Below are 25,397 nucleotides of genomic sequence, written 5' to 3'. Positions count from 1 at the left end.
CTTCTGCTCAAACCCTTCTCCCCTCCTCCTCAGCCCTGACCAACCCTCTCTCTCCCACCCAAACTCCCCACCGTGTCAGCTTCCTCTCCCGCCCTCTCCTGCTCCTCTTCAACCCTGACCCCACCTTACCCACCTTCATGTTTCTTTTCAAGCTCGCACAGCAGTGCAGGCTCTAACAAAAGGCTGGGCGGTCCCCAGCGACCCCCATCAGCTTTGATAAGGGAATCGGGAGGGAGCCGGTGGGTAAGTCCAGGTACAGCGAACGGGGCCAGTGCCTAGCTGGACCGGCTGCCAGGGCAGCAGGATGCAGAGCTCGGTGGAGAGGCTCCTCTTGGGTGAGTAGAGGGGTGGGGGCTTGGTGGGGGGACGCCACCCAGCCACCGGCGACAAGGAGCCCCAAGCCTCCGCCTTCGTCCCAGACGAAGAAGCCAGCTGGCACCGGGCGCTGAAGCAAGGCTGCGCTGGCTCCGGTCCGGGCGGGAGCTGTCACACCCCCTGCGCTGCCCGCCCCCTTCCCCTCCCCTTGACTGGCGGAGGGGGCGGGGAGGAGGCGCCCTGCCTTACGGTAGAGGAGAACGTAGGGGAAGGGGGCGGGCACCGGCAGGCTTTGGAGTCCGCACCCGGGGGTACGTAGAGTGGACATCCGCCTGAGCCGAGCATCCCCAGGGGGCAGGAGCCGCCCCGAGGTGTGTGCAGGAGGCCGCAACGGCCGGGGTGTCGGGGATCGGGCGGTGAGTGGCTGCACTGGCCGCCACGTGGCCGGGAGGAGAAATGCAAACAAGGAAACCGGGGAAAGGGGGGAGGGGTGAGTCATTGCGGCCCCACCCGGGAGGGAAATCCGGGCTGGGGCCGCTTCCCGGCCGGGGGCGTCTGCCTTCTGTTTCAGTTCAGGGTCTCCAGCCCGCCGGGGGAGGGACTAGGCGGCTTTCCCGCGGGGAATCCCGCCGCCTTGCCTCCCGCAGTTCGGTACCCAGACCCACGCCCCACTGCCCCCTGCCCCAGCACACACACACCGGGAGCAGATGAGAAAACTGAGACTGGAGAGGAAGGACCGCTCGCCAGGACGGATAGGACCGGAGTCGCGGCCATGAAAGGAGATTGGGGTTGTGGCAGAGCTTCCAGGGGAGCAGAAGGCGTTCGAGGACCACGCCCCCTACCGCGCGCTCCCTGGTGGCCGGGTAGGTTGAGGCAGAGACCAGGAATTCCAGCGCCCTGCTAAGCAGGCTTACTACCTAGGCCCCACGCCTCCCTGGGCCTCAGTTTCCACCACTGTGCAAGTGACCCAGCGCAGGCCTCTTCGCCCCACTCCTGAGAGGGTGGAGAGACAGTGGCCGGAGACAGCGACTCGTGCGGTAATTGCTCAGGACGATCATGAGGGTTTGGAAGGAGGCGAACTCCCCGCCACCAGCTTTTTAGGACTTTTTTTTTGCCTCTTCTCTTCCCTTTTCCCTTTGCTGTTGAGCCAGCCCAGACTGGGAAGAAGTATCTCTAAAAAGCCTATACCCCCAACTTTGGGATGTTCTCCCATCATCTTCCACCATGAGTATCTTCTTGAAGTTGGGGGAGGACTGGGAAGAAGTAGCTCTAAAAAGCCTAGACCCCCAATTTTGGAATGCCAAACCCCCATCCTCCACCAATGATTATTTTCTTGAAAGTGGGGATAGGAATTTTAATTGTGATTAAAATTTCATTTTTAATGTATATGTGTATAAAAAATGTTTCCCAGAAGCTTACTAAAATGCAGGCTCCGTCCCCAGCAATTCATATTCAATCCTATTGGCATGAAATGGAAAATCTGTATTTTGAACAAACACCCCAGGTCATCCGCTGTGTCCACACGTTAAGAAACGCTGGTAGAGTTTTAAATGCCTCTCTGGGGAAGGAGGGAAGCCTAAGAATGAATCTGACCTCAGACCCAAATTCATTCAACCAAGTTCTGGTAATTTGGAAGAAGGAAGAACAACTTGGAAACTGGTAGGAAAGGATGACAAGTTGGGAGTCACAGGTATGCATGGGGAAGAGTTAGGGGGATGGAGTCATGAGTTTTGGGTTGTTGGGGCCAGTGCCCTGGCCTAGAAGTTCTTGCAGGAAGGCTTCCTGAGACTGGCAGTAGGGTCACAAAGGGGTTCCCTATTTCCTATTCTTGCTGCCCTTACTCTGAGCAGGTGGAAAAGATGCTGGGGAGTGAGGCAGGACACTTGTATATCTGTAGACATTTCAGTAGAGCCACAAAAGCTAATCATGTGCGGGCAGTGCTTTCCGTGTGTTTAATCCCTGCCACAATCCTGTGAAGTAGGTACTGCTGTTATCCTCACATTACAGATGGGGAAACTGAGGCTCAGGGATATTAAGTAAATTGCCAAAGTCACACAGCTAGTAAATGGTGGAGCTCGGGCATGAATCCAGGTTGTCTGTCTCCCCGTACTCCCCAATGTGTACTGTGTATACTCTGTATGTATTCTATTTTCTCTTCTAATGTAGACTAGACTGCCTAGGAGAGTCTACTCAAAAAAGGGAAATTGAGGCCGGGCACAGTGGCTCACGCCTGTGATCCCAACACCTTGGGAGGCTGAGGGGAGTTGGATCACGAGGTCAGGAGTTCAAGACCAGCCTGACCAACATGGTGAAACCCTGTCTCTACTAAAAATACAAAAATTAGCCAGGCGTGGTGGTGCACGCCTGTAATCCCAGCTACTCAGGAGGCTGAGGCGGGAGAATTGCTTGAACCCGGGAGGCGAAGGTTGCAGTGAGCCGAGATCACGCCACTGCACTCCAGCCTGGGCGACAGAGCGAGACTCCATCGCAAAAAAAAAAAAGAAAAAAAAAAAGGGAAAATCGAATATGTTTGTGTTGAGATGTGGGGGAACCTCAGGGAGCCAAGGATCGGAAGAAAGTCTTTCAAATCAGTGAAAATGAAAGTGTCCTAAACCCACTTCCCATCTATGTTCCCCTTCAACACTATTCTTGCCTTTCTTTTTTCCATCTCTTTTTCATTCCCCCTCTCTAGATAGACTGAGAAGAGGGCCTGGGGCGATTACCTATTGGCTCCTAGCCTGGGGAGATCATAGGGAGTGGATCTTTTATGTGTCCCATTTCTAGCTTGTCCTATCTCTAACAGGCAAGGCCCCCAGCCTGCCATCAAAGCAGATGACGGGGCAGGTTTTTGCCCTCTCAGAATCCCTGGATGGGGACCGGCCAGTAGAATTACTGCTCAGCAGATATTTGATCATGGTGAAGGCCTAGAAGGGGCAGAGGACTGGGAATGTGTCTGAGAAACGCATCCAAGCAAGATGGTGAATCATCTTGGGGACAATCATGCCATGTCCTGGTACCGCCTCCACCCTCCACTGACTGTCATTAAATGCCTGGCAGGTGTGTTAAGACAGATAAATAATAATAACAATAGTCAACATGTACCAGGCCTTGTTCTTGACACTTTATATATATCCACTGATTGAATTGTCACAACCACCCTATGAGATGAGGTTGTTATTATTGTTATCCCATTTTACAGATGAGGGACCTGAGACACAAAGAGGTTAAATGACTTGCCCAAGGTCCCACACTAGGAAGTGGTGGAGCCGTGAGTGACTCTGCCCAGGTGGTTTCTACCCTGTGTGCTTTACCACTCTGCAGTCCTGCCTCTGAAATATACTGACAGCTCCTATAAAGGGGGAAAAACTCATATCCACAGCCATTTGCCCACACCTTAGTACAGATGATGGAAACTGATCAGCAGGACCCCTTAATACACTCTACTCGGACAATGAGCTCCTGCCAGAGCATGGACGTCCTTGAACCCTCCCCCATTCCCTTCAAGCAGGTGGCAGAGGCTCCCATGGATAGCTAAGGAGGGTGGAGGTTGAAGGGGGCTTCTCAGACCAGCCTTTGACTCTGGGCTTGATTTTCCCCACTTTGGCCTCTTTGCTGAGCTCTACACAAGGTGAGCCCATAGTTTCCTGGATCTTCACAGGAACCTCATATTTCCTTCCTGCCCCAGGAGGCCTCTCCTCCTGCTCTGTCTCTCTCAGCTCCCTGTTCCCAAACTCCACCACTGCCTAAGCAAGGAGCCTGATACTCTACATTCCTCCTCCCACACCAAGTCAGGTTGATTCAACCAATGAAGCATCTCTTGCATCTCTCTGTTATGCCCCATCCCCACTGCAACTGTTCTAGCCCAATAATGGTCTCTTCCAGTATTTACTATGTGCAGAATACTGTTTGTCACTTTATATACATCTTTTTATCCTCAGAACAATTCCTATTTGTGAGTGAGGAAACTGAGTCACAGGGAGACGAAGTAACTTTCCCAAGGTCACACAGTTAATAAGTAATACAGCCAGACTCCGGCAGTCTAACTGCAGAGTCCATATTCCTAAACACCATTGTACACTGCTACCTCCTGCCCCGATCGCTACTCTCAAACTTGCCTTGCTCAGTCCTTACTATGCAATGCCACAAGAATCTTCAAGGAATCTTGAATTCATTCAACAACATTTACTCTAAGTGCCGGGAACTTTGCTGTAAACTGGAGAGCTCAAACTGAGCAGCAGACACTGTCCCAAATCTTCAGGGCCCCAGATCCTATTGGAATTATCTTTTATCTCCCTAACACACTAATCTGATTGGCTCTCCCTCCCCAGCACAGTGTCTGGCGTGAAGTTGATGCTTAATGATTATGGGTGGAAATGAAATGAACAGGAACAGTGAGCAGTCAGCTGGTGCCTGCTATGGGCCTGTAGCCTCAGCAGGATGGAAGGGAGAGGAGCTAGTTTCCCAGTTCAATTTCAAGGCCTTTCATGCCATCTCCCTCCCTCCTTGCTGCCTTCTTGTCTCCTACTCATTTCTCCTCTATCCTGTGCTATCAACTTTGTTCACAAGGCTCAGCTGTGACATTTGAGAGTGATTGGTGGGATGGAGAGAGGGAGGCTGGAGGAAAATTTCACTAATAGGCCTCCCATGGGACTGTGGGAAATGACCAGCTTGGAGGCCAACTGGGAGATAAAGCCATAGGGGATATAAGGGCTGTGCCAGGACCTTGGCCTGTGGCTGAGCCTCCCACAACACCCCTAGGAGTCGACCTTGCCTATGGTTGGTCAACAGTGGGAAGAGATTGAGCAGAGATCTAGGTATCCTCCTCTGGACTCTACCTCCTGGCTCTGCATGGTTTAAGGCACTCTGACTCTTGCCCAGACTCCATCCCCCAAGGGCTGTTCCAGTTCAGTTCCTCCATCTCCTCCCCTGCCCATTCCTGGGGTCAGCGGCAGGGGCAGGGAGCTGGAGCCTTGCTGGGCGCCAAGCCAAACCTTCCTAGGGCTAACAGGTCACCAGTCACTCATGAGCCACTTATGACAGTGATAGGAGGGACAGGAGGGATGGGCTCCTGCCTCCTCTAGGAGGCCAATGTGGGCAAGCTGGGGCTCACAGTCAGGGCTGGGAGTTGCAGGGAAATTGCAGAGGCAAAAGCAGGAACCCCACACTCTCCCGGAGGCACATTCCTCTGGCTGGTGCTCAAGCTAGCCGTGCATGGCGGAGATGAGGAAATAGTCGTCGAACAGACCTGTGGTGGTGATGCTGGGCTGGAGGGTAGGGACAGGGTGGCAGAAGCCAGAAGAGCAGGTGAAGACGGGCAGGGCTGGAGATGCCCCTAGAAGGGAGGGAAGCAGCCTGACTCCCGGCAAGTTTACTGTTGTAGGAATGTACAGAAACGAGTAACTGCTTTCTCCCCCCAACTTATGCTTCTCGAGGAGAGAGAGAAAGAGAAAGAGAGAGAGAGAGAGAGAGAGAGTGTGTGTGTGTGTGTGTATCTTGTTTGGGTCCTACGAGACACTGCATCTGACCTTGAGTGACCAGTGTTCTGCAATGGCTGCCCCATTCCAGTTGTGGCCACTTTCCCTAAGAGTCACTTTTCTCCTCACCCCTGTATTCTGTTCTGAGGCTGAACACCGACACCACCCACTGCCTCCCACCACTCCCCTCTTTGCAACTTTCCCAGCCTTCCCAAAACCTTTGTCTTAAGTGATCCCATCTTCCAACTCATCCTGGGCTCACGGACTCTGTTCAGGACTCAAACCCTGTGCCCACTTTGTCCCTTTGTTTCAGAGTCTTGGTAGGGGCAACTGTAGGAGCCTGAAAGAGGGGTCCTAGCAGGGCCCTGGCCCCTGCTCAGGAGATGCCCAGTTCTGTCTCTCAGGCCTGGTCAGTCAGGCTGGATCCAGAGCACTGACTGGGGGTGGGGGGAGGATGTGGGTAACAAGGAAAGCAGGCTAGGGCCAAGGTCCCCTTCCCAGCATCAGAGCAGAGCCATCCCACCCCCAAATGCCACTCTGGAAGTGCTGGGGTCAGAGAGGAAACCAAATAGGCCAAAGTTTTCCTGGCATCAGATCCACTGCCTGTTTCCTCCCTTCAGAGAGAACTTGGTAAGAAATTAGACCAGGTGCGGTGGCTCATGCTGGTAATCCCAGCACTTTGGGAGGCTGAGGCAGGCAGATCACGAGGTCGAGACCATCCTGGCCAACATGGTGAAACCCCGTTTCTACTAAAAACACAAAAAATAGCTGGGCACGGTGGTGTGTGCCTGTAGTCCAAGCTACTTGGGAGGCTAAGGCAGGAGAATCACTTGAACCCAGGAGGCGGAGGTTGCAGTGAGTCAAGATCGCACCACTGCACTCCAGTCTGGGCAACAGAGCGAGACTCTGTCTCGGGAAAAAAAAAAAAAAAGAAAAAAAAGAAAGAAAGAAATTAGGGGAGGATACAAAGATGAGGGTCTGGAGAGAGAAACAGAAAAGTGGGATCCAGAGAGAGGAACAGAAAAGTGGGGTCCAGAGAAGGAAACAGAAGTAAGGGAAAGTCTGCAGTTCTGCCTGAGAGAGGGCACAGGTCCCCCTCAGGCCTTGCGGGGGATAGAGAGGCAGCCCCACTGCTCTGCCTTCCCACCCCTCAGCCTCAGCCCCTCCTGCTCTAGCTTCTTTGCCTGCTTTGCCTCTGGTGGAAGTGGGGAGCCTGGTTCGTGAGCTCCACCTAACCACACTGCAGGGCCGGACCGAATCCTGACTTAATATCCCCAACTGCTTCAGTTCTTCCCAAGCCCAGCCTCCTGGGACCTCAGCTGAGGGTACCTGCTAGGCCCTGGGGACCAGGCAAAGTGGCAGCCTCTGACCTGTCACTGCCCCTGAGTCTGGCTTTGCACCCACCTCAGGGCCTGGTCTGTGTCAGGCTTCCCCCTGGAGGGCATCATTTCTCTGCCACATGCCTGGCACTCACCACACTGAAATCAAAGTGTTGCATAAGTATTGCATGCTGCCTCCTCCAGGAGAATGTTAGCTGCCAGAGGGTGAGAGCCGCTCTGCTGTGCTCAAAAATGCGTGCCTTGTGTGGTCAGTGCCTTGTACATAGAAGGCCCTCAGGAGAGGTTTCTTGCATTAATAGTAAACAAGTTTCTCCCCCTCCTGCCATGGCTCTTTCTCACCTCCCTCTTAGCTTTCCAAGATTTGTCTTTCCTTCCTGGGGCCTGTCCACCCAGTTCTTGACCAATTGTCATTCCTCCCACTGTCCTACTCCATCTCTTGTCCAACGCTTCCTCTTCCAAGAAGTATCATGAGATGTGGCCACTCAAGTCTCTCTAGGGTGCCATTTTTGGGGCCCCTGCTCTGGACTAAGCACAGGTGAGAGCCTTATCTCTAGTCTTTTACTTCACCCAGTGCCCATGCAGCTGGACTAGAGGGGGACCCACGTGCCCTGATGAAAGCTCCATGGTGACTTTCTCATTCAGTAAAGCCAATTCTCAAACTCAAATCTAAGGGGCAAATATTGATGAACCCCTCTGCCAGGCTTTTCCCTCAGGGAAGAGCTAATTCTCTCCCCTCCTGCCCTCAAGCCTTATTATTCTCTCACTCCTCACAGTGCTGCAACCTGCCCTTCTCCAACCCCTGGCAGCTTCCAAGGAGTCAAGGAAGTCAGTCAGCCCCATTTGCCCCCAGGCCCAAGTCCCTGTGGAAGTGAACTGCAGGCTTTATCCACCCCACCCTCCCCATCCAGCAACAGCTCCCTCCGTAAAAGGGGAAAGAGAATCAGATTAGGTACCTGTGATTGGGGGTTCAGGTCAAGAGATGGAGATTGCTAGAGAACACAGGATAGGGAGGCAAGCCTGGGCCCCAGCTCCTTCACGCTGCTCTCCCCAGGCAGCTGCACCTGTGATCCCCCTCCCCTCCCCCTGACACCCCAGGCCACCTGCCTCTGATGCTTTCTTAGCTCCTGAGTTCAAAGACCTGCTGTTTCCACTCAACATCTTCTCACTTGCCATCCTGCCCTCCGCATAGACCTCTAGGCTGTCAGGGGGCAGGCAGAGGAAATGGGGTCTCAGCGAGAAACCAGACTCTGAGCAGTTTCACTCTAGCCCTGAGAAATGAGGAGAACCCCTTCTAAAGGGTCAGAAGGCAGCCCTAGCCCTGGGGAGCAGCATTCTGGGTCCAAGGTGACCCTTAGATTTGAGTCCTCCCTGCAACCTCCTAGAATGCATGGTGATAGGGCCAGGTCCTCCTTGCAGCCAGCCACCGCTGCTGCTGTCTAGGACAGCCGTTTCTGCTCTGTGGTCTACAAGCCTGACCTCAGGAGGAAGGTGAAGCTGCAGGGGCCTGGGTGGGGTAAAATGGGGAGAGGAAAGGAATTTACCTCTGTGTCAGGCACAGCCTAGGGTTGCCACAGCCAGGGTCCTCAGCTGTGAACTCCACAAGGGCTGGGGGGGTGGGTTGTGGGACGGCAAGGGGACCACATAAGGTCTAGGGAGAATCCTGTGGAACTCAACTACCTATGTACACAAGCTACCAGCCCAACCTGCAAAGCTGTCTGTTCAGGCACAAGGTTGGGGAAGGCTGCCCCCTAGAGCCAGGATCAAAGAATTCTTTAGGACATTGAGCCCTTCTTTTCATATGTATTGAATGAATATTTATTGAGTTCCTACCTAGGCGCCTGGCGTTATACTAGCGACTGGGAATACAGAAGTGATCAAGGCAGGCGTAAAGTGAATAACTATCATAGTTGACCCTATGTTGAGGGGTCTTTTGGGACATGGAACTTTTTGTGGTAAAACTGGAAAAGTCCCCGGTGAGTCAGGACGAGTCAGTTACCCTGCCTTCCTGGAGATTATGTTCCAATAGGGACAGCAGGAGTAGGGGTGGAAAGTATAAATACAATTTTTTGTCGTGGTAAGTGCTGTGGAGGAAATAAAACAGAGCGAGGAATCCTCTGAGCTGAGACTTGAATGAGAGGAGAGATCAATCTTATAAACACTCAGAGAAGAGCTTTCCGGGCACAAAGCACAAAAAAGCTGGGACAGGAACAAGTGTGGCACGTTTGAGAAACAGAAAGAGGGCCAATGTGTCTGAAGTAAAATGAGCAAGGGTGAGTAAGGCTGGTTGGAGCCAGCAAGACCCCGATCAATTTACTCTAAGAGCTGTGGAAGCTATCAGAGTGATTGAAGCAGGGGAGTACCATGTTCTGGTTGTTTGATTGATTGATTGATTGATTGATTGATTGAGATAGAGTCTCTCTGTGGCCCAGGCTGGAGTTCAGTGGTGCGATCTTGGCTCACTGCAATCTCCACCTTCCAGGTTCAAGTGATTCTCCTGCTTCAGCCTCCCAAGTAGCTGGTATTACAGGCACGTGCCACCACGCCTGGTTAATTTTTGTATTTTTAGTAGAGATGGGTTTTGCCATGTTGACCAGGCTGACCTCAAACTCCTGACCTCAAGTTGATCCACCCACCTCAGCCTCCCAAAGTGCTGGGATTACAGCCATGAGCCACTGCACCTGGCCATGGTTATTATTTTTAAAAGATTGGTCCAGCTGCTGAGTGGAGAGAGGATCAGAGGGGGAAGAATGAACAGAGAAGGACCAGTTAGGAGGCTGCTGCAGGTAGGCAGGTGGTGATGATGGTGGCTGGATTAGGGTGGCAGAGGGAATGGAGAAGGAGGACAGGGCAAATCCAACTGTATTTTGTAATGAATTTGATGTAGGAGCAAAGGAAAGAGAAGACTCAGAGATAACACCCAGGTTTGGGTCTGAGCCACAGTAAACAAGGACATGCCCCAGGGACATCAGAGGTCTCTCTGCATTGGGATTAAGAAGAGAGGAGGAAGCCCTGGCATGTCCAATAAACTCAATCATCTGGAAGATAGCTCGGTAGGTGTATCCTTGACCTAGCATTGTGGGAGAAGATATGTCTGGAATGTGTGTTTTTGGGACGAGTGAGAAAGGAATGTCACCAGGCAGGATGTCTACAGATGGGGAGTTAGAAATCTGTCTTAGTATTGGTGGGACCCAGTTCAAAAGAGACTTCAGAGGGATTGATGGTTTAGATGGGTAATCTACATAGGACCTGTTTAGATGACCTTCAGTAGATTGAGGGATGATGTATTAGGATAATAAGGTTAGCTGTAACAAACAACTGAGCTATAACAAAGCCACTGACACTTCTCACTCACGTTCTGTAGTCCAGTGAGGGTCTAGGGGACAGGGGTAGCTCTCCTCCATCCATTCATTCAAGGCTAGGTTCTTTCCATTCTGTGGTATTGCTACATATGGCCTCTAAAATCATCACAGAATGGGAAGAGGGAATGCAGGTTGTATGGGAGATTTTCAAATGAGTCCAGCCTAGAAATGGCACACATTGCTTCTGCCTTCATTCCATTGTTCAGAACTTGATCCCCTGGCATCTGTTTGACTGCAAGGAAGCTGGGAAGTGTAGTTCAAATTTGGGAGGTCCTGTGCCCAGAAAGAGATACACAAATGTTGGTGTGTGTTGTGGAGCGCTACTAGTTTCTGGCGCAGGCAGGGAGAATGGCTGTGCATCTTGTAGGGGTCACAGTGGTGTCTGTCCTGGGCTGGGCTGGGAGTGTGCTCTCTGAGAATACCTTGGAAGGAAGCTGATTTGAGAGGATGTGTATGAGTGGTGCACAGCCATGTGCTTTGCGGCTCAACAATCATTCCATTCTTTCCCTTTCTCAAGGTCTTCCACTGGATAAGATCTTAATTCTCTCACACCTTATCACTGAAATAACCTTGTGACTGCTTTATCCTCTACAATTTTCCCACATCAAATCTAACTGGATATTATAGTCTAATTAATCTTCCTATGACTTGGCCTATGTCATGCAATCGCTGTTCAATAATAACAATAACAATTTCAATAGCAGCAGCAATAATTTGTTGAATTACTGTGTGAAGCACTTTGAATGTAGTATCTCAATATATCTCGATCTTTGTAATAAGCCCATGATGTACATCATCATTCCCTGTGTACAGATGGAGCGACAGGAGTCCTGAGAGGTTCTTGCTGTGCTAACACAGTAGCCACTAGTCATGTGCAGCTACTTAAATTAATTAAATTAAATTAAATTGATTTAAATTAAATACGTTAAATTTAAATTAATTTAAATTAAATACGTTAAATTTAAATTAATTTAAATTAAATACAATTAAAAACTCAGTTCTTCAATCACACTAGTCACATATCAAGTATTCCATAGCCACATGTCATTAGTGGCCACCATTGTGGAGGGTGCAGATACGGAATATTTTCTTCCAGGCAGAAAGTCGATTGGATTGGACATCTGTGAGTTAGGGGCACTTGCCCAGGGTCACAGCAAATGGTGAAGCTGGGCCTCTGACCCCACCTGAGCCTAACGCTCTGCAATAGCTCTTTATTGCCTCCACAATTTAAAAAACGTTTAAGCCTGGCCTTAGCCTTGTACAACCTGGTCTGGTACTACTTATGTATAATTATTTCTCTTTCTTTTCTTGCACAGTCTCACTTTCCAGCACAGCAAGCTTGCTCACTGCTCTTTCATGCTCCCAATATGTCCACTCATAATATTTTTGCTCTCCTCCTTCTGTCTGCTCAGCTAATGAATTCTCCCCTGACCTTTAGGTTCAGATAGCTGAAATAGCTCTTGAAGCAGTTTCTTCTCTTCCATTCTCACTGCTTCTGCCTGAACCGACTCTGAAGCCCCTCATCATCTCTTGCCATGGCAGCCTTCTGCTGCTACTAATTCCACTTCCTGACATTTATTGAGTATCTACCATGTGCTAGGCACTCTTCCAAGCACTCCTCTTCATAACACTTTGAAGTAGGTATTACTGCAGTCTCCATTTTAAAGACATGGTAATTAAAGCACTGTGGGGTGAAACTTGTCCAACTCATCTCTCTGCTTCTAGTGTTTCACAGGCAGTTCGCCTTCACTCTATTACTCTGGCCATAGTTCTAAAACACAGAATTGTAAGTTTTCTCCCCCAGCCCCAAGGGGAGAGGGACAGCCTTCTTAACAGAGCATGCAAGGTCCTTTATGTTCAGAACCTTTCTAATCTCCAAACCCACTACTCCACCTTCAAACTTGACATTCCAGCCACAAATGACTTACAGTTTCCCAAAGCGGCCACGTTATTTCTTCCCTCCGGGCCGTCACACATGTGGTTCCTACTGCCTGGAGTACCATCCATCCTGGCCAGCTCTGAAGCCATCCATGGCAGTGCACTCCGGACCACGGGGCTTGCTCCCTCCTCCACAGGACGAGCACTTACTCTCCACCAGCGGCTCCTAAAGGAGGGCTGGTGCTCAGCTCACAGCCTTGACATCACTTCTCATTAAAATACACACTCCAAGATTCAAAATTTAATAGGCAGGGGTAGGGCTGGGTTTATTTTTTTATTTTTAAATAAGCTCCCAGATTATTCTAGAGTGAGGCAAATGTGCTTAACACTGGTTTACATCCCTTGTTTGGCAATTAAGCACACCCTGTCTAGATTCCTTGTGTATAATTGCTTTTGTTCTTATTTTATTCTTACCTTCATTCACTCACACTCACCTATTCAACAAACATTTATTAAGGGGTCATTATATGCCAGACACACTTTTAGGTGTTGATGTGAACAAAACTGGCACTGTCCCTGCTCATGAAGTTTATGGTCCAGAGGGGATGTGGTGGGTGGGATAATGGCCCTCAAAGATGTTCACGTCCTCATCCCAGAACCTGTGGACATGTCACCTTCCACAGCAAAGGGATTTATTTTGCTGATGTAATGAAGTTAAGGATCTTGTGATGGGGAGATTATCCTGGACTATCCCCTTAATCACAGGGGTCGTTAGAAGGGAAAAGAAGGAGGAAGTGGGAGTTAAGGCATGTGGGTAGCCTCACTCTAGAAGCTGGAAAAGGCAGCCAGGCACAGTGGGCTCACGCCTATAATCCCAGCACTTTGGGAGGCTGAGGTGGGCGGATCATCTGAGGTCAGGAGTTCGAGAGCAGTCTGGCCAACATGGTGAAACCCCATCTTTACTAAAAATACAAAAGTTAGCTGGGTGTGATGGTGGAAGCCTGCAATCCCAACTTCTCAGGAGGCTAAAGCAGGAGAATCACCTGAACCCAGGAGGCGGAGATTACAGTGAGCTGAGATCACACCACTGCACTCTAGCCTGGGTGACAGAGCAAGACTCTGTATCAAAAAAAAAAAAAAAGAACCTGGAAAAGGCAACGAAACTGATTTTCCCCTAGAGCCTCCAGAAGCAAGGTAGCCCTGATGTCCCTTTGATTTTAGCCCAGTGAGACCATTATTTGGACTCCTGACCTACAGAACCGTAAAATAATAAGTTTGTGTTATTTTAAGTCAGTAAATTTGTGATAATTTGTTACAGCAGCAATAATAATAATAATAATAATACAAGGGGTCTTGGTTGTGTTTTGTGCAGGTATATGATGGGCCTCCCCATGTGGATCCTAAGTGCTCTGTCAAAGCCCTTGTTATTGTGCTGGGATTTTCTCTCCAGCTCCTGGCCGAAGCTGGGCTCACGTGGGAGCTCAGTGCACTCCTGCTACAGATCTGTCTCTTCCTTACAATAGTATGATCCCGAGGGTCAGGGTGAGGCGTTTAGGAGGATGAGGCTTGTGCTGATAAAAGGAAAGGTGAGGTCGGATGCAGTGGCTCAAGCCTGTAATTCCAGCGCTTTGGGAGGCCGAGGTGAGAAAATAGCTTGAGGCCAGGAGTTGGGGACCAGCCTGGGCAACATAACGAGACCCCATCTCTAGAAAAAATAAATAACAAAAAATATTACCAGGCGTGGTGACACACACCTGTAGTCCTGGCTGCTTGGAAGGCTGAGGTGAGAGCATTGCTTGAATCCAGGTGTTGAAGGATGCAGAGCTATGATGGCGCCACTGTGCTCCAGCTTGGGCAACAGAGTGAGACTCTGTTTTTTTTTGTTTTTTTTTTTGTTTGTTTTTTTTTTTAAGTAGGGATTTGTGGGGAGCTGTACGTGAGGATAGAGTGTTTGCAGTCAGAAGGTGTTGGTCACAGGGGTTCTCAGACTTTAGTGTGTGGAGGAATCTTCTGCGATATGGTAGGGGGGAACCTGGTTGATAGAGGGACGGGCAGAAGGAATTCTATTCACAGCGTACTCTAATATTTCGTACATTTTACATATTAATTTTTAACAAGAAATTTTAATTTTAATTTTAAACGAAAATACGCCTCTTATTCAGAGGTAAATATTTTTAATCCCCGCGGCTGGCTTGTATAAAGGCATATTTCCGGTCCCTTCCAAGGTCCAACTCTCCTGACACGGCGGGTCTGGGGATGGGCCCAGGAATCCGCCTTTTTAGCAGGAATCCCCCAAACGACACCGGGGCTTAGCAAAGCGGCGGTGGCGTCTGCGGTTCCGGGCGCGGGCGGCCTCCGGCCGGGGAGGGCGCTGTGCCGGCGGCTCTGGGGGCGGGCCGGGGGCGGAGCGCGGGGCTCCGGCTGCTCTGGCAGCTCCCGCGGCTCCGGCTGGCGGCTTCGGGCCCTGCACCTGTGACTCTCGGCAGCGCTAGCCCTCGGCCCGCCTGGCGCCGCAGCCCCATGGCCCCGTCCCGGCTGCAGCTCGGCCTCCGCGCCGCCTACTCCGGCATCAGCTCCGTGGCCGGCTTCTCCATCTTCCTCGTCTGGACGGTGGTCTACCGACAGCCGGGGACCGCGGCCATGGGAGGGCTCGCAGGTACCCCGGACGCTGGGCGGCGCGGGGCGGGTGCGCGGCTGCGGGGCGGGCGCTGTCAGCTTCTCCAGGACGCTCCTCCCGGGCGGCGCTTCCCCGCGGAGCGGGTGGAGTGTTTACTGGAAAACGGCGGTTGACGGCGGCAGGCCCCACGCGGGCCCGGGCTCCTGGGCATTCCTGGGTGCCTCCGGGACCCGATGCCCGGCCGGGCGCCACGTGGGGGTGCCGACGGCCCGCCACTGCCGGCTGCACAGACCTGCCGCGCCGCCTGGGTTATCTGTCCCGGCACACTGCCTGTCGCCCTCCGCCCAGTTGCCCCACGACAGTGTCCCCTCCGCGCGCCCGCGGCGCTGGTCCTCTCCTATCTCCAAACACACACACACGCGCGCTTGTTCTGAGGGATCCCCTGCCCCCCGGGCGCCCCTTCCCTGGGTGTTGGGTGAGGGCAGAGAGAGAAGTGGGAAAGGAAGAGGGCTAGGGGTGGCTGGGGAAGCCCATCTGCCTCCTTCCAGTGTGTACCCCATCCTCCGCAGAGCCCTCTGCTGAGACCCACCGGGAGGACCGTGTTAGGGATCTCATAGAAACTGGACATTCTCTTTCCACCCATGTTGGTGCCTTTTTGCCACCCGTCTGCTGTGGCTCCTCAGCCAAGGTCTGCCAAATCCTGCAGCCCAGCCGCCCTTTTTGTGCTTCTGGGAGGGAAGGGGAAGCATCGGTGCGCTGATGGAGGCTCTGGGCTGACCAGTGCTCCTTGCTGTGCACATTTGGGATCGCAGTTTAACCTCTCTGTGCCATAGAATTGATATGAAGATGAAAAATGTTATCTCTACTTCCTAATATTTAAAAAAATGCTTTCTACGTGTCAGGCACTATGTAGGCAACCTGCTTCCGTTATTTCACGTAATCCTTACATTAGTCTCAAGAAGTAGGCATTATTATGATGTCCATTTTACAGATAAGGAAACTGAGGCCTGAAGTTAAATAAATTGCTTACTCGGGATTACACAGCTATATGAGATAATATGTGTGGGAAAGGACTTTGGGTAGAAAATACGGATAAGGATAATACTTTTACATATGCTGATCATATTCCGTTACTAAAATCCTCTGCCAAAAGAACCCTAAATGGAATAACTAAAAATAACTAATTTACTCACTGCCACGGGGCATGCTGAGTGCCATCCCTGGGTAGAGTCGCAGCATGAGGTGGGGTTAATGCCTTAGAAGAGGGGCATACATGGCCCCACCCTGCACAATGCCAACAAAGCACTGGGTCACCAAGAAGGGGGCGTGGGTACCGTGGCTAGGGTGTTCTCTGCCTGCCCAGCTGCCTCACCACCTGTGGGCTCCTGAGGACACCTGGCCCATCTCTGCGCATTATCTACAGAAGCCCTAGTTCCTTTCCCCTCTGCACCCCGCCACCCTCCATGTTTTTCAAGGTTCACTTCTCCCTGCCACTTTTTTGTTTCCTATTGGGCCTATTGCTTTCCCCTCTGGAAGGCGGCGTCAGAGCCCTGTGATTGCATTGCTAAGACCTAAGGCGAGAGAAGGATGAGGAGGGAGGGCCGGCCTGGGATCTCAGCGGGTTGTGTTGAGTCTGGCCTGGTGCAAGTGGAGGTGAGCCCTACCTGGCCGTTTGACCCCATCCTGGGCCACAGTTTCCTCATCTATTAGGAGTGGGAGGAGATGTCCCCGAAAGACATCTGACTTCTCTCCAGATCTGAAATCTTGCAGTGCTGCCCACTCCCTGAGTCTCCAACTGCCTCCTAGAGGGCTGTGGAAAAGGCCTTCTTTCTTATACTCTAGGGAGTTGCCTGGGATTTTCTTCCAACCCAACGCTGCCCTCTCTCCCTCCCCACAGGCTTCCCTTGGCCTATGTGGCAGGCCAGCTGTGGAGCTGCCTTCAGAGAGAGGTGCCAGGGCAGCAGCCAGCTGGAGTAGGGTCCTGGCATCTCCCTGATGGTCTGATCTTTGACAGTGGCGGTGGAAGAGCCAAAACTGCTTGGTAGTGGTGGTGGTGGATGGTGGCAGCGAGAGGGATTGCCAAGCCTGGGCCTCCGACCTTCCCCACCATAAGTGGGTTCTCAGAGGGTCTGTGGCCAGTCAGCCTTCTTCCTCTTTTGGGGTTAAAGTGTCAGCAGATTTACTAACTTGTGAGCACCCTACTTCTGACTCAGCATTTTATAGCTCAGAATCTGCTGAGTCACCCAAGGGCAGCCCCAGTGTGCTCCTTCTCCCCTGTTGGATCAGGCAAGGACTGATTGGGTGTGCCGGTTTCTGGAGCAGAGTCACGGAGCTCCTGGATCTGGTGGGCAGAGTGTTCACGGGTGGGGACACCCTCTCCCATCCTGATGGGCACCTTCGAAGAAGTGGCTTTGGAGAAAGGCAGTGGCAGAAGCAAGGCTGTTTTTCCTGGGGAGGCGGGCAGGTGTGGGTTGGATCTACCTGGTCTGGCTTTGCTGTGGGAGCCCTAGGGGAAAACACAGACTCTTGCTCTGGGTTTAGTAGACCAAGGAAAGAGGAAAAAGAAAAGGTGCTCCTGGAGTCTAAACAGCTCTAGGTTTTTCCCACGTGAGCTGTGAGCAAGAGCCCTGGAGCTCCAGGACTGTCTTCCTCCTAGGAAGGAGTAGAGGGGCCTGACCTAGGCCCAGTGTCCTTCTTGTCTGCGTTTACCCTGTGGGATCCCCCAGGTGTCTCCTGTCTCCTCACCTCCAGCCCAGCCACTGGGGATGCTTTCACCGCCCTACCCTATGCCTTCCTTGCCCTTAGCTTATTGCCTGTGCGCCCAGAGGCCAAGCAGGGGCTCTGCTCCTTGAAACAGGTAGGATGGAGCAATGGTGTGGTCTGGTGTGGGCTTGCAGCTAGTTGGGGTTGGTAACCTGTCCGTTCCACCCCGAGTTTTACAAACCAGGCTTCCTAGAGTCCCCAAGTGTGCTAAGGAAGGGTATTAGGGAGATACATTGCCTCCTGCCTGATGCGTGGGAGGGGACCAGTGAGGGGCTCCACCTCCTTCAGTGACCCGCTCGGGTAGGGCTGGTGGAGAGCCCCCTTCCCAGGAGGGTGGTAGGAGCCAGGGCGTGGGCAGCAGGCCTGCCTCCAAACTTGGTGTGTGTTTATCTGGAGGGGAGACCTCTGTGTAGGGCCTGGAGCAGGGTTGAGGGAAGGTGAGAGGTGGTTAAACCATGCCTGCTTATTAACAAAGAACAGGCCCTGAAACACCGCAAATGGCCGTCTTCCTCTCCCTCCTGCTGTCAGCCCTCTTTGGTACATGCGTGCACGTGGGGGTGGGAGTTTTGGGGAACCACTGGATCGTGATCAGTGGACTAAGAGATGGCATCTTCACGGGCCCCTATTTCAGCATTTCCTAACCCAGAAACTGCTGAGTCACAGAGGAATTGTTCTGACCTTATTTTTCTCCCAAGCTGGCTTCTAGAATCTTTGAGTGGGAAAGGATCTTAGAGCTCAACTTCCCCAACCCCTTGTGGTATGAGGAGACAGAAGGCGAGGGGACCTGTTCCAGACAGGTGCCCATCAGACTGTTCCTTGAGTGTGCTCAGTGACAACAAGCCTTGTGCCTAGAGCCCTTTAAGAAACCAAACAGCTCCCTCCAATGAAAACATGGGACACATGTGAGGAGTGGGGGGGACTTCTGGGAAAGGTGGCTGGTATATAATCCAGATCTTGTAGGAGGTAAGAGGAAGCTGTGAGATGATTGTCCTGTCCACCTCTGGCCCGCTCCAACATCCAGAATAGGTAGGGAGGAACAGATGCTTGTCCTGGCCCACCCTGATCTCAGTGGGAGGGGGACCCACATTCTAGGCCCCCACCCCCTGAGGAAGAGTGGAGGTGGGCAGGGGCAGGGCTGGGAGAGTGTTCGAGGGGTCAAACAGTGGCAGGGACTAAGGGAAGCTGTAGGCTTGGTAGGCCTTCGCCCTCACTAGGGTAGAACCCTGGGCCCAGTTACCCAAACTGCCAGGATCCCTGGGCCCACTCATTTTTAGATGTGGAAACACCAAGGCTTTGGGACACAGCAGTGCCAGGCTCCCGATTTCTTGGCTTGGAGTCTCATGGATTTTTGTTCTTCACTGGACTGCCTGGGGACAGCCGAACTGGGACAGCCTCTGAGCTGGTAACCAGAGCATAGCTCCATGGTGACTAGCTTCCCCCTGCCTTTTTCCCCCTTAAAAAAACTATGAAATATTTTAGGCACATAAAAAAGGATAGACAATTTAACAAACACCCTTTTATTCATCACCCAGCCTAAGAAAATAGCATAGATAAAATAGCATAGATTCCCTCAAAGCACTTCCCCACCCGAACCGCCCCATCAACTTCCCTTCCTTGTCTCCATTGCCAGAGATAACCACTTTCCCCAACCAGATGCTTATCCTTCCTGTGCACATTTGGTAACTACTCTGAGTGGCATGTATGCAGCTGCCTTTTGGAAAGGCCTCCTGACTCCTAGGATGCAGTGGCCTGAGTGGCCCACACCTTGCAGTCCAACCAGCTGAGAGCCTGCAGCTGGCTCTGCCTCTTTCCTCATTTGTCCCTTGCCGGGATCCACCGCCCTGCCCGGACCCTTGCCAATGGAGTTGATGTGTGTTCCACTCTTTGGGCTGCACCAGCAGTCACTGCCTGGCACAGAGGCTTGTTTTGAATTGCATTGTATTGGCTGGGTGGCAGCTGGCATCCTAGGGGAAGTGTGCACCCAGGCGCAGAGACCAGGCCCAGGAAAAGCTGGGACGGGGTGGGGGGTACAGGTGGTGATGGCCTGCCCTTTGCCGCAAAATGGAGGGAGTGGCATGAGGTCTGGCTAAGAACAATAAGGCCACTCAGGGGCTGCGTGACCCTGGAGTCTTCATGGCTGGACCTCCTCATCCTGCAAAACCAACTCAGGCAGTTTGGGAAGAGCCCTGCAGGCCCTGTGACTTTGAGACGGTGGCCTCTGAGGGCTGGGTGGAGAAGGAGCATGGAGCAGGAGCATGGCTTCCCTGCTCTGTGGCCCTCAAGGTAGACAGTGACAAGTTCCCAGAAAGCAGGCTGGGCTGCTGAGGCGCAGATTTTCTGGTTTTCAGGATCCTTTTATACTCTTGAAAAGTAGTGAAACTCCATGCAAATTTTATGTATGTGAGTTTTATCTATTGATATATACTATATTAGAAGTTAAAACGGAACATTTTTTAGCATTTTAAAGTAATACTAAAAATAACATGAATTAACATTTTTGTGAGAGAGAGTCATGTTTTCCAAAACAAACAAAAAAAAAAAAAATGAGAGAGAATGGCAGGGTTTTGTATTTCTGCAGGTTTCTCTAATGTTGGGCTTACTAGCAGGCAGCTCAGTCTCTTACCTGCTTCTGATATCACAGCCCCTGAAAAGGAAAACTCCATTCTATGAGGGAGTGAGTGACAAGACCATATTCTTGGTATTCTTATGCAAATAGGCATGGCCTAGTGGATCTACAGGGCCCTGGAGCACCCTGGGGATGGGCCCTGATGTGTCTCTCCTGCAGGGGTGCTGGCATTGTGGGTCCTGGTGACTCACATTATGTACATGCAAGATTACTGGAGGACCTGGCTCAAGGGGCTGCGCGGCTTCTTCTTCGTGGGTGTCCTCTTCTCGGCTGTCTCCATCGCTGCCTTCTGCACCTTCCTCGTGCTGGCCATCACCCGGCATCAGAGTGAGGGCGGGTCCCAGGGAAAGAGGGCATGGGAGGGACAGCAGGGGGGATTTTAGCAGCGTTCCCATCCTGGTTCCACAGGTTACCTCCAAAGAGACTGGGTGGATCACTTAACCTCCCTGGGCACGGGTTTTGTTATGTTCAAGTGGAGAAAACAAGTCCCCACCTCCCAAGTTGGGTGGAGTCAGTGAAACTGATGTGAAGTCTTGAGCAGTGCATAGCCCATACAAGCACCCATGATATTGGGACCCATTAGTCTCTGCCCAGCTCCGAATTGGGCGCGCCCTCTGGTGGCTGTGGCTGGAAGTAACCAGAGGCCCTTCTTCCTGGAGTCTGATGCTAACTAAAGCAGGTTTGTCACGGAAGCAGAGTGGATGATACAGACCTGTGATTGGCCAGCCCTGCCCTTCCCTAATCCCCACGGCCTCCTGCCTGAAAACCCTGGAATGTTCTAAAACGGTCCCCAGCCCCTAGGCCGTGGAACAGTAGTGGCCCGTGGCCTGTTAGGAACCAGGCCGCATAGCAGGTGAAGGGCAAGGAAGCCTTACCGCCTGAGCTCCGCCTCCTGTCAGGTCAGGGGTGGGCATTAGGAGCACAAACCCTGTTGTGAGGCGCATGCGAGGGATCTAGGTTGCGTGCCCCTGATGATCTAATGCCTGACGATCTGAGGTGGAACAGTTTCATCCCAAAACCGTTTCCCCCAGTTTTTTTTGTGGAATAATTGTCTTCCACAAAACCAGTCCCTGGTGCCAAAAAGGTTGGGGACCATGGCTCTAAAACCTCCATCACAATCTCTTTCTGAAGGGTTGGTTCGGCTGCCGGGAGGTTGCAGGGATGTTGAGTGGGGAGGGTGGCCCTGGCCTTGTGGCCAGTGCAGAGGCTGAGGGCAGGGCGTGCTCAAGTCACTGTCGGTTCTTCTCTCCCTGCAGGCCTCACAGACCCCACCAGCTACTACCTCTCCAGTGTCTGGAGCTTCATTTCCTTCAAGTGGGCCTTCCTGCTCAGCCTCTATGCCCACCGCTACCGGGCTGATTTTGCCGACATCAGCATCCTCAGCGATTTCTGACCCGGGGGTGAGGTCTCTGTACCCCGGGGGGGTCCTTAGGACCTGGACTCAGCCTCTGAGACGTTGGGAGAGGCTACTCCCACCCCCTGGGAACCCCAGAACTGTGGCAGAAAATACACAGCAGGACGAGTGTGGTCTCCCAGGAAGCTGTCCCGCCCGTCCCCTTTAGGGGAGACCTGGGTGTGGTAGACAGGGGATCCTGCCATGTTGCTCCTCATCAGCCTGTCCAGAGGGCAGCTTTAGACCTCTTCAAATGGATCTGTTTTCTTTTCTTCTTCTTCTTTTTTTTTTTTTTTTGAGATGGAGTCTTACTCTTATCACCCAGGCTGGAGTGTAGTGGCACAATCTCAGCTCACTGCAACCTCCACCTCCCGGGTTCAAGCAATTCTCCTGCCTCGGCCTCCCAAGTAGCTGGGATTACAGGCATCTGCCACTATGCCTGGCAAATTTTTGTGTTTTTAGTAGAGACGGGGTTTTGCCATGTTAGCCAGGCTGGTCTTGAACTCCTGACCTCAGGTGATTTCACCCGTCTCAGCCTTCCAAAGTGCTGGTATTACAGGCGCGAGCCACTGTGCCCGGCCTGGATCTGTTTTCTTAGCACGCAGTGAGGAATCTTTGTCTGTAAGGCCAGGGCAACAAAGTCAAGAGGTTAAGGGGTAGGGCCATGAGGCCTGGACCTATGCTGCAGGCAAGGGCTTTCATCCCTGCTGCCCTAGGCACTCTCTTCCCAAGGCCAGGATGGGCACCTGGGGAGGTCAGTTCAGGAATATCTAGCAGAGACCTCTTAAGCCCCCATCCCAGCACCCCATCCTGTTGTTCCCAGAGCTGGTCTCCCATGAGTGTGCTACAGCCAGATAGCCATGGCCCCTCACCCAGCTCACCCACACACACAGGCATCCATATATCCCAGAGGACTTCCAAATGAGGCCAGACTCAGGGTCATGGGGAATGTACTCTCGCCCCTGGAAGGGCTTTGGGGAAGGGGGCAACATGGCAGAGGCTGGAAGGAGCCCCCAAACCTGTTCCCATGCCCTTCTAGCCCTGCGTTTCCACTCTGCCTTCTCAGAGTGCCCTTACTGCACCCAGACCACCGGCCAGGAGAGACCTTCTCTCCCACTCCAGCCCCTCACTGCCCTTCAACTAGAGCTTTCACCTTTTTACATTTCCCTTCTGAAGGACACAAATCTGCTTTCCTGCCCATACACTGGCCCAAGGGCTCACCTAACTTGGGAGGGAAGGGGCTGTTGTTACAAGGATGATTTTATGTTAGACTGCCATTTTGCACGGTCTCCCCCTTCCCACCTGATGTGTCCTGCCCCTCAGCTCTTTGCCTTATCTGTGTCACTGTCACTTTAGCAAAAATACAGCGGCCATTTGTATCAGCCTCTGGTGGTTGCTTGTGAGGTGGGAATCTTGTGGGGACAGGTGGACTTTGGGAGGAGTGGGCAGGGAGGGAGTGGTAGTGGCAGTTCTCGGGCTGTCTGATTAAGCCATTCCCCTAGTTCAGTTGTGCCCTGGAGGGCAGGGGACAGGGTCAGTCTCTCCTGGGGCTGGAGGCCCTCTTGCCTTGGCCCTCCTGGCATGGGGTAACCACCAGCTCAGCTCTCCTCCTCCAGCTCTCCTCTCTCTAGCACACCTCAGCCAGGGCAAGGATGCCCACGGGCATAGCTGCAGCAACCCCTGTGGGATTTGGTGTCCACACCTGAGAGGCCAGGCCAGATGGGAAACGGATTAACACCTCTTCCCTCACACCCTGCCAGGCTGCTGGGAGCTTGGGCCAGGTCTAAGGTAATGAGGTGCTCCTCTTCCTGCTGGAAAAACCGGGCCAACTCAGAACCACAAAGGCAGGTGCTGCCAGCCTGGCGCCTTCCTCTCTGCTTAGGCTGGGCGAGCTTGTCCAGGCCTGTGCCTCACCCCTTCTCTCTTCTAGGCTCAATGTATGCTTAATCAGGCATGGTGCATCAGAGCAGGAAGGAACCATCAACAGTGTATACTTCTGGAGCCTTCTACTGATAAACAGAGGCCCCAGAAGACTATTTGACTTACCTGAGCTCCCAGCTGGGACTTAAACCCAGGTGTGTCTGAGTCACAACTGTTTGGGGATGCCGTGGTGAGCTGGGGCTGAGCTCTTGTATTCCCACTCCCCCACCCGACCCCCACTTCCACCATATCAGGGCTGGTCTCTGTGGACTCAGCCCAGGGCTGCCTCCTCTTTGTCACCCCAAAGTGGGGCAGCCAGGGATAGCCAGGGTGTGTTCAGAATGGGTTCTTCCTGCAGGGCACGAAGGGCAAAGAGTTAGAGGGGCTGCAGCCCAGACCACCCTAGTCCCTCCTCCGGCACTGACTCAGACCCACACTGTGCCGTGCACCTGTGTGCCCTGCACAGCCACTTGACGGCACACTGCTCACTTCCGGGGGGGCCTTTCAGAGGCACTTTTAAAGCAAATAAAACATTTATTGTTCAGATTTTTTTCCATTTTGTTCCTTTTTACAAAAACATGCATACATACACAGGGTATGGTGGGTCCTAGGAAAGACACACACACCCCTCACACACGCTCACACACACTCCTCACTCACGCACATGCTCACACACATTTTCCTTCTTGACCCCAGGCCTGGACCCCCAAAAGCCTTGAAGACTTTGCCAGAGCAGCCTCCCCTCCTCCATGTCTGTATCTTCTCTCCCACCCCTTCCCCCTCAGCCAGGCTAGTCCTATGTGGGGTGGGAGTCAGCTGTGGTGGGGGAGACCCCAGAAACAGAAGGCTCCCCGAGGGGGCAGTGGTCGAGGGGTCCCAGGGGTATGCTGTGCTTCTGGGGGAGATGAAGGGTTTGGCACCATTGGATCAGGAAGCACAGGACTCCCAGAGCACCCATCCGTTCCACCAGGGCATCGCCAGGAGGTTGATGTAGGGGGCCTCTGGCGCAGAGGGCACAGACCAGATGAGGGCTGCCAGTCTCAGCTGTCAGGGAGCTTCGTCTCAGTGCCCGGTGGTAAGGGGAAGCTTCCAGAGTCATCTGAGGAAGCAGGTAAGAGGGACTCCCCCTGCACTCAGGAATATGGGACCTATTGGCTCCCACTACCCGCCAGCCCCTAGAGCCTAGGAAGGGCCAGCCTGTCTGAGGCCAAGTTCACATTTCTGTATGGAGCCCGGGGCTGTGTGCAAAGTCTGGGGTTTGCAGAGCCAGGAATAGTGGTTAAGGGTGAGCCCGACGGAGCCGGAGCCAGTCCTCCTCTGTGCAGTCCTGAGGAATGGGGGCCACAGCCAGGGCCCACACCAGAGGGGAGAATGTGTTCTCGAGAGCCCTGTGGGGGTCGCTGCCCAGCCCGCCTCCTCTCAGGGTCCTCTCCAGTCCCCATTCTAGACCCAGGGATTTTCTCAGGCTCCCTGGGATGACTGTCAAGGCAGGCAGGCTGTTCTCTCATCCCAACTACCTGCCCACAGGATCTCTAAAGACCCAGGAATGGGGGCTACTGCCAGGGGTTAGAAGAGAACCAGGTCCCAAGGGCATGGTGGGCGGGCAGATGGTTCCAGAGCCTTAGAGATTCATAGGTTCTTCCTCCTCCACCAGCTGCTCCGAGGGCCTGTGAGGAGGGACAAGGATGGGATGCTGGAGCGCCAGGGCTGCA

The 25,397-nt window shown here is 52.8% G+C and overlaps 3 protein-coding genes across 13 annotated transcripts in view; 1 reads left to right on the top strand and 2 right to left on the bottom strand.

Moving 5' to 3' along the window:
* LOC105470060 (Rap guanine nucleotide exchange factor 3) overlaps positions 1–8,125 on the bottom strand; it is a 30,494-nt gene extending 22,369 nt beyond the window's left edge. The window contains exon 1 of one of the 2 annotated variants that reach the window (XM_071071818.1): positions 8,083–8,125. Coding sequence is in view for 1 of the 2 variants with exons in the window: in XM_011721789.3 (XP_011720091.3) it covers positions 134–139 (6 nt within the window). In the remaining variant the exon portion in view is untranslated. Of the gene's footprint in view, positions 1–133; positions 269–8,082 lie in introns of those variants that run through there. The other variant, XM_011721789.3, reaches the window with a different exon arrangement.
* LOC105470061 (solute carrier family 48 member 1) lies at positions 227–23,147 on the top strand. 4 transcript variants are annotated; one of them, XM_071071822.1, is made up of 4 exons: positions 227–335; positions 1,003–1,178; positions 20,532–20,699; positions 21,629–22,035. In XM_071071822.1, exons 2-4 carry the CDS (start codon positions 1,088–1,090, stop codon positions 21,763–21,765), a joined length of 396 nt encoding a protein of 131 aa, XP_070927923.1. In that variant the 5' UTR covers positions 227–335; positions 1,003–1,087; the 3' UTR covers positions 21,766–22,035. The 4 variants fall into 4 exon arrangements, with proteins under 4 accessions (XP_070927923.1, XP_070927924.1, XP_011720094.1 ...); XM_011721792.3 differs by lacking the exon at positions 227–335 and adding an exon at positions 576–686; XM_071071823.1 differs by lacking the exon at positions 1,003–1,178 and having other exon boundaries at positions 249–335.
* Positions 22,952–25,397, bottom strand: part of LOC105470063 (histone deacetylase 7) — a 38,920-nt gene continuing 36,474 nt past the window's right edge. For all 7 annotated transcript variants that reach the window (XM_011721795.3, XM_071071813.1, XM_071071814.1 and 4 more), the window contains one exon: positions 22,952–25,352. In XM_011721795.3, coding sequence (XP_011720097.1) covers positions 25,307–25,352 — 46 coding nt within the window. In that variant the 3' untranslated portion in view covers positions 22,952–25,306. The remainder of the gene's footprint in view (positions 25,353–25,397) is intronic.

The sequence above is a fragment of the Macaca nemestrina genome, chromosome 10 (genome assembly GCF_043159975.1).
Source record: "Macaca nemestrina isolate mMacNem1 chromosome 10, mMacNem.hap1, whole genome shotgun sequence".
In the NCBI taxonomy this organism is placed as follows: Eukaryota; Metazoa; Chordata; class Mammalia; order Primates; family Cercopithecidae; genus Macaca; species Macaca nemestrina.
The sequence above is the reverse complement of the archived record's forward strand: the minus strand, read 5'-3'. Positions and strand labels throughout refer to the sequence as shown.